General features: G+C 30.7%; 2 protein-coding genes across 3 annotated transcripts in view; one reads left to right on the forward strand and one right to left on the reverse strand.

The window, feature by feature from the left end:
• Pino (Pinocchio) overlaps positions 1-9,796 on the forward strand; it is a 108,855-nt gene extending 99,059 nt beyond the window's left edge. For both annotated transcript variants that reach the window (XM_065359839.1, XM_065359840.1), the window contains one exon: positions 9,364-9,796. In XM_065359839.1, the coding sequence (XP_065215911.1) occupies positions 9,364-9,501 (138 nt within the window). In that variant the 3' untranslated portion in view covers positions 9,502-9,796. The remainder of the gene's footprint in view (positions 1-9,363) is intronic.
• Positions 9,797-11,113: 1,317 nt separating this feature from the next.
• On the reverse strand, positions 11,114-12,499 carry LOC135842393 (uncharacterized). Its single transcript, XM_065359834.1, has 2 exons — positions 11,467-12,499; positions 11,114-11,310 (listed from the first exon to the last, which is right to left on the reverse strand). The coding sequence occupies exons 1-2, from the start codon at positions 12,334-12,336 to the stop codon at positions 11,284-11,286; spliced, it is 897 nt and encodes a 298-aa protein (XP_065215906.1). The 5' UTR covers positions 12,337-12,499; the 3' UTR covers positions 11,114-11,283.
• Between the last annotated feature and the right edge of the window lie 1,083 nt (positions 12,500-13,582).

Here is a 13,582-nt window from a genome sequence, read left to right on the forward strand (position 1 = left end):
GGAAATTTTATCAACTTTGAATATTTTTACAATTTAAAAAAAAATACGTTTTTAAACAATTTTGCGTTTTTGAAAAATCTGTTAATTTTGCAAAATCTGACTGGGTTGGTACTTGGAAATTGAAAAATTTTGCAATCTTGGAAAGTAATCCATATTTTTTTAAAGCTTACCTACAATTTTGAATTATGTTGAAAAATTCAACGATTTTGGAAAATTCAACCATTTTCAAAAATACTGCAATTTTGGGCATTTTAAGAAAATTTGTAAGTTTTTAAAAATGTTGCATTTTCAAGTCTTACTTATTGGCTTGAAAATTGGACAAATGTTTTTTACAAATTTTGTAATTTCTAAAATTTTGAAAAATTCGACCAATTTTTAAAAAGTTTGACCAATTTTTACAAATTTTGCACCATTTGACAATTTAAAAATGAATCAACAGTTTTGAAAACGGATAAAAATTTTGAAAAAATAGATAAACTTGAAGTTAAGGAAATTTAACTATTTTAATAAATGTAGCAAAATTGAAAATTTTTAAAAAATTTCAAAGTTTTTGAATTTATGGCATTTTTAATTTCAAAAAATTACTTGAACAACTGGAGATGTAGATGATTTTTTACAATTTTGAGCAATTGGACACTTTTGATGAATTTTGTTTTTTTGAACATTTTTACCAATTTTTGAAAAAATTGAACAATTTTCAAAAATGTTGATGATTTTTAAAGAAATTTTGAAATTTTAAAGAGAATGTTGTAGTTTTGAAACAGATAAAAATTTTGAAAAAGTTGACAACTTTGAAGCTATTTTACTTTAATCATGCAATTACACTCTCCCCCCCCCCCAATTTGAAAAATTAGGGCAATTTTTTCGCAATTTTGAATCCGGTTTTGTTGATTGGAACAATTTTACCAATTTTTGAAAAAAATTGATTACTTTGAAGAATTGAATAACAATAATTTCAAGAAGTTTGATAATTTCGAAAATAATTTTAATAAGTAAATTAGCAATTTTTAATAAGTTTTGACAATTTTGAAAAAAGTTGAAAAATTTTTTGCAGTTTTTGACAATCCAAAAAAATAACCAACTAAGTATTTTGAAAAGAATGGAATAAGATTTGAAAAAAGCTGAGGAAATTTTGTCTATTTTAATAAAAGTTGCAATTTTGGAAATTTTTGAAAAATTTTGAAGTTTTTAAAGATTTGGCATTTTTTTGAAAAGTTACCTAAGCAACTTGAGATGTAGATGATTTTTTACATTTTTGAGCAATTGGACACCTCTAATATATTTTGTAATTTTGGACCATTCTACCAACAGACATAACCACGCTCTGCTACCATGTTGTGAATTGACCTTTTTTTCATGGCTCTTCAAATGATTGAGTGGTTCATTTTAAGTGATCAAGTAATTTAAAATAAGGCATTATCAAACGGGTGTAATAATCATGTAATTACACTCCCTCCCCCCCAATTTGAAAAATTAGGACAATTTTTTCGCAATTTTGAATCCGATTTTGTTGACTGGGACAATTTTACCAATTTTTGAAAAAAATCAACTACTTTGAAGAATTGAATAACAATTTCAAGAAGTTTGATAGTTTCGAAAATAATTTTAATAAGTAAGTAAATTAGCAATTTTTAATAAGTTTTGACAATTTTGAAAAAAGTTAAAAAAATTTTTGCAGTTTTTGACAATCCAAAAAAATCAACTATTTTGAAAAGAATGGAATAAGATTTGAAAAAAGCTGAGGAAATTTTGTCTATTTTAATAAAAGTTGCAATTTTGGAAATTTTTGAAAAATTTTGAAGTTTTTAAAGATTTGGCATTTTTTTGAAAAGTTACCTAAGCAACTTGAGATGTAGATGATTTTTTACATTTTTGAGCAATTAGGCACTTCTAATATATTTTGTAATTTTGGACCATTCTACCAACAGACATAACCACGCTCTGCTACCACGTTGTGAATTGACCTTTTTTTCATGGCTCTTCAAATGATTGAGTGGTTCATTTTAAGTGATCAAGTAATTACTCTTCATCTTATTAAAAGTAGATGTCTTTCAGGTAGAAAATTTACAATTTTAAAAATTTTAGAAAATTGAACAATTTTTAAAAACTTTGACGATTTTGAAAGAAATGTGACAATTTTAAAGAAAAATAATAAAATTTAGGTATTTTAATGAAAATGTAGCTATTTGTAAAATTTTCGAAAAATTCAGGTACATACAAGTTTTTAAAATAAGGCATTATGAATTTTGAAAAATTAAACAACTTTAAAAAGATAATTTTTTTGCAACTTTGAATCAGATTTTACTGTTTTGGATAATTTTACCTATTTTTAAAAAAGTTCAACTTAGCAATTTCAAAAATTTTGGCAATCGAAAATAATTTTTTTTTAATTAGCAATTTTTGAAAATGTTGAGGATTCTAAAAAAATTCTACATTCACGTTAGATTACCTACATAGCCTATTTGAGGCCTCTGTCCACCCGAAATTTTTCAATTGGTTTGTTGCATGAACGGTCATCCTTCTTTATGCATGTGCTTGAGGAACGTACGTAGAATGATCAACTCATGATTTTGACTCAAATTTGAATTGGAGCTTGAAATTTTAAAAACGAAATACGTGCTAATAAAGGGCGAGCTTATGAATAAGTAATTCTTTATCATAGAAATTTTTTGCGTATTAAAATTTCGATACATAGGTATTTTTTGGTTTGAAAATTTTCCATCGTCGTATTTTACGAATTATAAGTACTTGATATTTTGGCACAGAAAGCCACCTAGGCAGGGCAAAAAATATGGAAACTGGCAATTATGCAAAAAAGGAATAATAATTACCAACAACCAGACGGATTATCGCGTTGAATCGTCTTTAAAATAGATATAGCTTTAGTACTATACATAAGCTCTATAGTCGCATCTTTTATTCAAATACCTACCTACATACATTGTTTCAATATGCACGTGTGATGCTTGAAAAATAGCTGCTCGTACCTGAAAGCTATACGAGTAAACGTCTAAAAACTCGTGATTTATTGCTGTTCGATCGGTCCAGACCCGAGTCGAGTCGGTCCACTCATTAATTCGCGTGTGTCTACTTCACGCGCTCAATATGTTGACAAATTTCTACCTTTTGTAAGAATTATTGTGAGATAGGAGACAAGAAGAAACGAGAGAGAATAATGTGTATCGGTTTCAAACTTTCAAGTCTATACGTCTCTTTACCGAATGAACGCTGAACGCATTAGCATATACAGCTTTCGTTGTACTGGTAGTGAATTTCAATTAGTGGCTTTTTAATATATGATTAGTACCTTGGCGATATCGCGTTAATTAAGATAACGTTTTCTGAGGTATTATAAAAGTTTTATTCGCAGAAGTAAGCTCGTATAATGTAGCCACCGAATTATAGGTAGGTATTGCATAAATGTTGTATGATACTTACTTGTACTCAGGCGTTTACTCAACTATACCAGACTTGTACCTAGTACTTAAATTTTCTTTCTTGTATGTACATATATTGGAATGGAAACTTCTCAAAAATGAAAAATGATGCAAATTCAGGCCATATTACAGCATTAGATGCAAATACTTATTGCTCACGGTATGAATAAATATATGTATAGTTGCTATTTAATCTTATCTGGAATGGCTCAACAAGTGGTCGTGCTTCGTGCTTGGCACATAAGAAAATAGATAGTGTGGAATTAGGTACGAGTATTCTCTGTAAACAAAAGTATTACTCTGTAGATTGTGATATTATACTTTGATTTTTTTATTACTTGATACGAAAATCTCTGACGAAAGATTTTGAATAGAATTTCTTCAGAGTAGAGTGATTTTTTTGAGGCGGGAGCTAGAATGAAAAAACTTAATGTTTCAAATGCCATCAGTTTCAATTTTTTTGTGAAAATTTCTCAAATTTTTTGTATGTATTTTAAAATAAATGTTTACAACTTTTGAAAGGTAATCTGCCATTCAGATCCCACCCCCACCCCATGAAATGATCTCAAATTTCCCATTTTCTGTGATGAAAAATACTGATTAAAAAAAAAAATCACTACCTATTGAGAAATGATTTTTTACCTTCAAAAAACGAAATAATTCTATGAAAAAAAGAAAAACGAAGAGCAACGAAGTCGTACAACTTTTTCTTTTAATGAAGTCAATTAATAAATTTTTACAAAACTTTGTTTTTGAGATTGTTTTGAGCAAAATTTAAAAAGCTCATTATTTATGTATTAAACGATTTTTTTTTCAATTTTCAATTTACTTTCATTGGATCACCCTGTACAATCTAATTTGATCCAATCGTTTGTGAATGAACTCCATCTCAATCAAATCGTTCGCGAGTGATTCACTATTCAATCCCAACTACAACCTTTTTCTCATTTGTGAATTTAATCAACTTAACTATTGTGATAAAGAACGTTAGTGAACGACTCGAGTTTATAAAATCGTGCACAAGTGATTCAGTCTCATTGTGTAAATATTGAATGGATCATTTGTGACTTGTGAGTGACTCCCCTTTACATTCGACTCCCATTTGCTGTGCTTAAAACGTCAAGTTTTCCAAATAAGAAAAAAAAATCATCAATTTCCAGGGTGTCTAACACTCCTATTTATCCTATATATCCTATAAAAGTCCTTTTATTTGCCTATGACACCTTTTTGTCCTTTTAGTGTCCTATTTTTCAACAATTTTATCCAAAAGTCCTATTTTTTTCCAATATGACTTTTTCAAATTTTCAATTTTCCCCCCTTTCTTTCCGGAATTTTGAACTTGTAGAAAAGAGATGATTTGTCGACTTTTGTAGAACTTGAATCACACATTTTTGAGAGCTTCTGCCCTCGCTTCGCTCGGGCTATTTGCGTTTACTTTTCCCAATATGTAACTTATTGTTCAAATTCAAGAAATGTTCAAAGTTTGAATCAGAAAGATAAACTCCTCCTTCTTTATCAAATTACCGATTTCTTTTTACTTCTCAGCAAAACATGAATTTTTTGAAAACTTTTAGCTTAGCCTTGCTTCACTCAGGTTTGTTTGCTTTTCTTTTTCAAGTTTGAATTTTTCTTTTCTTTTTGTTGAATTGGGGTGTTGAATCATCATTTAAATTTTAAAATTTTGTAGCAAAATAATATAAGTAACTTATCACTAAAAAAACATCGTTTTTATACCTCTCAAAATACTGAATTTCTAAAGCTTTTGCCCTCGCTTCGCTCGGGCCCGTTAGCTTTTCTTTTCCGATTTTATATTTTCAAAAAATCATAATTTAAATTTCAAAATTTTGAAGCAAAACATTCGAAAAATTTGTGCTTTTTTCCAAATTTTCCATTAATTTTTTTACATTTTTTTAAAAATTTGTTATTTTGAAACAAGTTTTTCATTCACCAAATTTCATTACATTGACAAGAACCTAAATACATCAAAAATTGTAATGATAAAATTACCTTTTCGACGTACGCTTGCTTGAAAATGATCTTGGAATGTTTGAAGACATTGGATAAGCGAAAAATTTGAATGTAAAGTTTTGCCTCGCCCACTGCATGCCTCCCCCTCTTGAAAAATACCAAGTGTTCAAAAACTGTCCTGTTGAAAGTTCCGCTAAAATTCCTGTCGCTAAAAACTTGAATATCAATTTTGACCCCCCCCCCTTACATTACAAAATTCCACAGTAATGCTGGAAAAATTACCTGCTGAAAGTCCTGCTAGAAGTCCTATAAAAGTCCTATTTTTTCATTTTGAAATTTTGTTAGACACCCTGATTTCAAGTTAATTTTGTTGGTAATCTTTTAAAAATAACCACGCTCTGCTACCATGTCGTGAATTGGCTTTTTTTTCAATGATTAAATGGTTTATTTTTAGTGATCAAGTCATTATTTATTACTCTTAAGTCTTAACCTTATTAAATGTAGGTGTCTTTCAGGTGATTTTTTTGTATTTAATCGAATCGTTCGCGAACGATTCCATCACCTTTCATTGAATCATTTCCGTTTGTCGATGAAATGAAGCCAATATTATACTTTATTGTCATTTTGATTTTAGCGAGTTGGAAAATATTAAAATCGCATCAAAGGAATTCATTCTTGAACGATTCATTCAGCAATGATGTCGTTCGCGAATGATTTAGTCAAATTATTGAATTGAATCGTTCATGATCAAGGCTTATATTGTACAGTACAGGCCACAGGGTGTCCTGGAGAAATTTTCAATTAATTGAACCGCCAGCAGCACTCAAGCAGCAGCAACAAAAGCCGTTCATTTATGCAATAAGAGCCTAACTGTTCATGGGAGGATAAAAAGTGTACCACTACCACTTCCTCAATTTCTTGAAAAATGAAATGTTTGGTGTAATATGTAGAAAGGGGAGGGGGTACAATATTCACACACAAAATTTCAGCCAAATCGGTTTAAAAAAAACACAATTTTCACCTTGGAAAATTCAACTCTTTTCGCTCTATAGAGCGTTTTATGGGCTGGATTTGGCTCATTTTTGGCATGCAAATTTTTTAGAACTTTCTGAACATGTATGTCGAAAATGAGCCGAATACGGCTCATTGTAACGCTCTACTGAGCGAAAAGAGTTGAATTTTCCATGGGAAAAATCACAGAAAATTTGAATCTTTCATTATGGGGCCAAATTCGGAAAAGCTCTTACATACTCTCAGAGATTATTTTTACCAAGATTGTATGTAGGTTGCTCACATCACACATGTAATAATAACAGCACTTTGTTCATGATATTCAGGATTACCAACCGACTTCTTCGAGAAAAAAAATGTCTAGAGGGACCTAAATCAAAATATGAAGACGAAGACCCACTGACCCATTATGCGAAAAATAAGTCATATTTGGATCATACGACGCTCTACATGTAAACAGTGGTGCCAACCTTCATGACATTGATTTTTCCAAAAATGTCTAAAAACTTTTTCAAAGGTATCAAAATCTCAAAATTTACATAAAATTCAAAAAAATGCTAGTTTTTTAAAAACGGAATTGGAATTTTTCAAAATTTTAGCTCTTGTTCTTCACTATAGCAAATTTTTTTCCTTTCACCCCCACCCCTCACTACTAGTTTCTTCCCATCCTCTTTGCATTTGTGAGTTGTAAAAATAAAAAGTTGACATAAAATACTTGAAAATTAAAAAAAAATTGCGATAATTTTGTTCAAATTATCTAATAAACTCAATTTTTAAAAAAATATTTGCTCGACTCACTAATACCTCATAGTCCTTCTTGAAATAATCTCCAGTTTTAAATTTTGAGTTTCAAGATGATTTCACCAATCTTGAAACTTTTTTTTTCTTAATATACTTACTACAGACTCTCGACAGTCTAGACTCATTTCGACTTTTGATGGGCAACGTTAGTTTTAAGAAACAGCTTTTAGTCTGATCGATGAAAAAGCCAACATCAGAATCTCTGTGGTAGTTGTCTGTACACACATATGAGATCGCAAATATACTCTATTCTCGGATATCAAGGTTTTGTTGACCTTTATAGGCCATAGGCCGGTTCTTATGACAGCTTATATGAGCTTAGTGTCTGCGAAATACAGCCTTGAACTGAACAAATCGTACATAAAACCGGAATGGCGATTTTTTTTTTTTTTGTAGAAACGCGTAGTTTAGTTTCGAGTATAGGTAAAGTACACTTTAATATAATATATCTCGTATACAATATTCGAGCTTTCAGCGTATACTTTGGAGTTGTGTTGGTTGGTTGGTTGGTTGTTTGGTTGGTGGGTGAATTTTCATTCGTTTCGATATCGAAGCCTCTAACGAGGATTTGTTGTTTATCTTGCGATAATGTTTAAAATTTTCTTCCGGCATAATGAACGTAAATTCCGAATGTGGTTAGAGAGAGAAATATAGGTAAAGAAACATCGTAAGCGTGACGTAAGTTTCGCAGCTTAAATAACCATTTTTACCTATATAAAGTTGCCTACCTGCGTCAGCTTCGACGATGACGATTGAAAAATAAGCATATTTTACTCGAATCGAATTGAAAAGGCGTTCTTTTAGGTATTTTTGTTATTGTTTTTCGAGGGGTTTAATACAGTATGTACATATAAGATGCTCGTAATAATTATCACTGTGGGTATCGCGGGCGTTTATTCGGTGTTCGATAATAAATATCTATATGTACTGGTATTATGTAGTTTGATGCATAATTACATAATATATACGATAACACCTTGAAGGGGATCATTTGTGATGAAATTTCTCGATAGGTGGTTTACATAGTTTATCGGAAACGTTTCTCGCGTTTCGTGTATTTTGCAACAATTTTTTCTCCAATTTTAATATTAGTTTATCATCTTTGCCATTAAAAGAGAGAATAATTTCCAACGTACCAACCAACTCTGTATCGATGTAGGATTCATTTCGAACAGTTGATAGTCTCAGTAGAGGTGACATCTGTTATCGTACAAGCTGTTAAATTTCTAAAAATAATAAGCACGAGGTACTTACGTCGAGTTTTTTTTCCTTCGATTTAAATTTCTAAGCTATTTATTAAAAAATTTATTATATTTGAATATTAATAATACCTACACGAAATGGAATGGTCGATAAGATTAAAATAGATAAATTCGTGTGCTCGACCATCGTGTCTTTTAAGTTTTAATTTGCATGAAAATCCGTCATATTTTCCAAATAGCATCTTGTCAGTCAAGGTACCCGGTTATTTCTTTCATTCTGTAGTCGGAAAAAAAATGATAATTTCATGCTCGATTCCAGCAATTTTTGAGTTAATTTTTTTTCCTTCATGCACGTAAATTATTTTACGAACGACAAATTCGAGTGCTTTAATTCAATTGTAGGTACGACTGCAATTTTTCATTTTTTTTTCTGCTTCCTCGTTGATGTTATAGTATTACGTAATTAAGTATTTCTCATGGTACATACAGTATTCGTTATAATCATTTGTTACGCTTCAGGTATCTTTAGACTATTTTGAACGCTGCTAAAAATTATCTGATACTAGTAGGTAATTTTTCAAGTTGAGAAAATTGTCGAGGTTTTTTTTGCGAATACAATTTTTTCTTCGTATCATTTTTGTATCTCGATCTCTCGAGTACTGAAATTGATTTCGCAATGTGATACAATATGTAATTTTTAAATATCATTGAGAGTCGAGATGCCTGGTTTTGAAGTTGAATAAATAGTCTAATCACAAAATGTAAGGGACAAAGCTAGGTTACTGTTCAACTGTTCTGAGGAAATCTGAATCAAAATACTTATTTAAAAAATAATTTATAAATAAATAATTTGTATTAGTTAATTTACTTAGCTAGTTTTTTTTTTTTTTTTTTTTTTAATGAATGAAATAAACTAACCTATATTTTTGATTTTTCTGTTACAGTCCCACGCTAGCGGTAAAGCACGATGGTTAGGAGAATGCGCCTTCATCAGCGGGAATAACAAAACCGAATCGGAAAGAATGCTAAAACCAATTTCAACGGAAAAAGATACAAAAATATTTAACCGTAGAAATATGTAAATTATTTATGTTGTGTTCTTGCGTTGCTAAAGAGAGTTTTATGTATTTTTTTCTTTTTCGTTTTCGTTTTTTTTTTGCGTCGTTGTGTCAGTGATGAGGCATATCGCACGCCAGTCTTCGGTATTTTACCTTGCTAAATATGTACCTAAAGAGGGTAGTATTCACTTTCATTTAATTATTTCCGCGTTTAGGGTGTTTATATAAAAATGAAGTACCGTGTAATATAAATAATTTGTAACATATATTAAATGTTTAATTTTAATTTTTTATATAAAAAAATAAAGATGTAAAATTATTTTTTTCTATGTTTTTGTGTTAGATTATTGCGATGGTGTAGAGTAAAGGAGATTTTATTTGATTCCAGTAAGAGAAACTTGGAGCAATTCTTCGATATAAAATTGAAAAAAAAACTACAGATGAGAGAAAATTGAATTATTTTTAATTATTAATTGAGATTTTTAAAAAATTATGAATTTCATTTATGAAATTTAGTATCAAAGTAATCTCATGAAATAAATGAGAGGCCGAAGCTGAAAATCAGGCCAAATGTTAAAATCATTTTATTTGATTCTAGTAAGAGAAACTTGGAGCTATTCTTCGGTATAAAATTGAAAAAAAAACTACAGATGAGAGAAAATTGAATTACTTTTAATTATTGATTGAGATTTTTAAAAAATTATGAATTTCATTTATGAAATTTAGTATCAAAGTAATCTCATGAAATAAATGAGAGGCCGAAGCTGAAAATCAGGCCAAATGTTAAAATCATTTTATTTGATTCTAGTAAGAGAAACTTGGAGCAATTCTTCAGTATAAAATTGAAAAAAAAACTACAGATGAGAGAAAATTGAATTACTTTTAATTATTGATTGAGATTCTTAAAAAATTATGAATTTGAAGAGTGATATTCCAAAACTCGCTTTGTCCATTTTCACAACTTTTCAGGAGAGAGGAAAAACAGTTTCCCTTTAAACGGGTAAATTGGCTTTTTAGGCAAGTTTAGCACTTTATTTGGGTGGATTTATGATGTAGGAGTGTAGGTATACATTTCATCCACTAAATACTGCTGAAAAAAATTTCAATAAAAATGGACAAAACGCGTTTCGGAACGTTATTTTTTTTAAAATTTTTAGTGAATTGGCTATTTAGGTGAGTTTAACACCTCATTTTGGTAGGTTGATGAGGTAGGAATGTGAGTTAATACTTCATCTACCAGGTACCACTGAAAACCCAACTTTGATAAAAATGGACAAAGCGAGTTTTGGAATATCACTCTTCATTTCATTTATGAAATTCAGTATCAAAGTAATCTCATGAAATAAATGAGAGGCCGAAGCTGAAAATCAGGCCAAATGTTAAAATCATTTTATTTGATTCTAGTAAGAGAAACTTGGAGCAATTCTTCGACATAAAATTGAAAAAAAAAACTACAGATGAGAGAAAATTGAATTATTTTTAATTATTGATTGAGATTTTTAAAAAATGATGAATTTCATTTATGAAATTTAATATCGAAGTAATCTCATAAAATTAGACACCGAAACTGAAAATCAGGCCAAATGTTGAAATCAATCAGTGACATCAACTTAATCGAAATCTCTATCCCCTCTCATTGTATAGCATCCATTGAAAATATATTTTAAAAATTCACTATTAAAATTACAACATGTTACTTAAAAAGTGAAAAATAAAGTTCCAATGAATGGCCATTGATATAGCCTAATCTAGAGAAACAAAACAGCACCCACGGACTTTTGGCTTTGAAAAAACGCCTGCGTACCGCTAACTATTCCGCATTTCCTCGATTACCTGAAAAGAAAAAATAAAGTACAGTAAAATTAATTGAAATAGCAGTTTTAGTCTTATCAACAGAACATTAAATCCATCAAAAATCGAAACGAAATAATACAATAACGATAAACTTTCCATACTTGTATGTGTAACTGTATCTAAGGAAACACTTACACTGAATTCGAGGCCGGTAATTTTGGCTATGAACTGATTATCCGAACCGATTTCAATCATTCTTTGAGCCATTTCCATTGTTGCTTCCATTTTTATCATGTCAACGTGTCTCAAATGGGAATCATAAAAATTCAATTCGTAGTCTGTAAATCTCATCACTTCTATATTTTGTAATGCGGTACGAACTTCGGAGGTTTTAAAGGTTTTTATCAAATCTACTTCATCTGCATGTAGAAATTTATATGTCTTCATAAAGAACGCCCACCATTCTTCCAGCGGCGTTTTCAACGAATCGACATCAGCTTTGCATTTATCGAATTCCAGTACATGCATCGTAACACACTCCGACGGATATTGCATCTTTGTGTTACGTTCCATTAAAATGAATTCGGTATGGAACGGATATTGAGCAGGAAGAATACTATGGTTTGATAAATGTATACTAATAGTTTTCGGCATCGAGGAATTCTTGTAGGAATCTCGGGGACCCAACTGATCCAAGCAGTCTGAATGATATTTTGACATGGACTGGACAGCGCGAGTGTCGTAGTTCTCGTCTTGTGCGACTTGGATCTCAATATTGAAGCGTTTTATCAATTCGGGCGATTCGCGTTCCTGTACGGCTTCTAAGTGGAAACCGAGCTGCTTCTCCAAAAGACTCAGTTTTTCTATGTTCGTGATACGATCCTCTTCTCGTACTATTGAATTAATAAGGGATTTCAATAATGGTTTACTTTCCGGGTCACGACCAAATGTCTTTTCGAAGATGAGGTAATGGAATGGTAGAATCCGGCGTGTTAGTACTCTGGAATAGAATCGACGATGGTCATGCAGATGAAGAACACGACTGATTTTAGTGATTTTCATCATTTTGTTGATCTTGATACTGTGGTTTCAGGATCCCAATACTATTCAAATACATATAAAAAATCGAATAAAATAAAATAACGCGCACGAACAATACACACCGTAGGTATCATCGAAATTTATTTCATCATGCTTAATATTCTACTGTACACTGATAACAGATTCTTTAATGGAAGATGGAAGTCCTGGAAGTGCAGTCCCTTGGCTAGATAGGTAATTACCTAGTTGAAGTTTTTAATTTTAATCTGCAACTTAGGTACTTTAATTTTACGTACCTATTACCTACCATAAATTAATCGTAAAATGAAGTCATCATTGGAAGCCATTCACTATTAAATTCAATTTTTAGTAAATAGCGAATTAACTGCTTCAAAATAATGTCTGAAATAGTGAGCCACATACTCAATAACAAATCAATCTGTAATATTTGATAAATGATTCATTTCTTTTGAGGATTCGTGATATTTTTCTCCAGAATGTCTTGATATCTTTCATTTTATACATAACTATTGAAAATGTATTAATCGACAACTACTGTGCTGTGATTTCAGATTCATCAACCAACCCAAGATGGTCTGTAAATTCCCTCAATATTCCTCCTTCGAAGACAGGATGAAATCATTTTGATAAGTGGCCAGAATCTATGAAAATGAAACCTTCAACTCTGAGTGAAGCAGGATTTTTTTTACCTTGGTATGCTTTTGGAAATATTATGTACCTACTCTTTTATCACTTTCGATTTTAATCAACGTTCGATGTTCAATTTATTACAGGCCATGACGATCGTGCTGTCTGTTTCCACTGCGAGGGTGGGGAAGGAATTTGATGAACCTTGGGTTCATGAGTTGAGCATGCTTAGTGGTTTCCCAAATGTAAATTTGTTTTAAACGTTAAAATGACAAGAATTTATTTATAAAGATGTTGGTAAAAAGGCAGAAATAATCTCTGCTCAGGTATATTTTCCTATATCAATCCTACTTATTTTTAGCAGTCTGTATGGCTGGATTTCTGTTAGGTAATTCATTTTCCAATTGATTTTTATTTTCTGTTTATTTCACATATCAGAAATCCAATTATTCATTCCAAGTGAGCCTGGTGATATATTTCTTTTTAATGTCGTTGAAATATGTAGGTACTAATTTGTTTTAATTCTCGTCTCAGGAAAAAGAAACAGTCGAATAGATCTGGGAAAGAAGCCAACCTCATCGCTGCTGCAGAAACAGCAATAAAAACTCTGAAAATAGAAAAA

The sequence above is a fragment of the Planococcus citri genome, chromosome 4 (genome assembly GCF_950023065.1).
Source record: "Planococcus citri chromosome 4, ihPlaCitr1.1, whole genome shotgun sequence".
Classification (NCBI taxonomy): domain Eukaryota; kingdom Metazoa; phylum Arthropoda; class Insecta; order Hemiptera; family Pseudococcidae; genus Planococcus; species Planococcus citri.

Bases quoted from the DNA above. Each gene is read 5' to 3' on its own strand.
- LOC135842393 (XM_065359834.1), bottom strand. From the start codon at position 12,336: ATGATGAAAATCACTAAAATCAGTCGTGTTCTTCATCTGCATGACCAT. The intron at 11,311-11,466 runs GTAAGTGTTTCC...TTTTCTTTTCAG, and splicing joins TTACCGGCCTCGAATTCAGT to GTAATCGAGGAAATGCGGAA.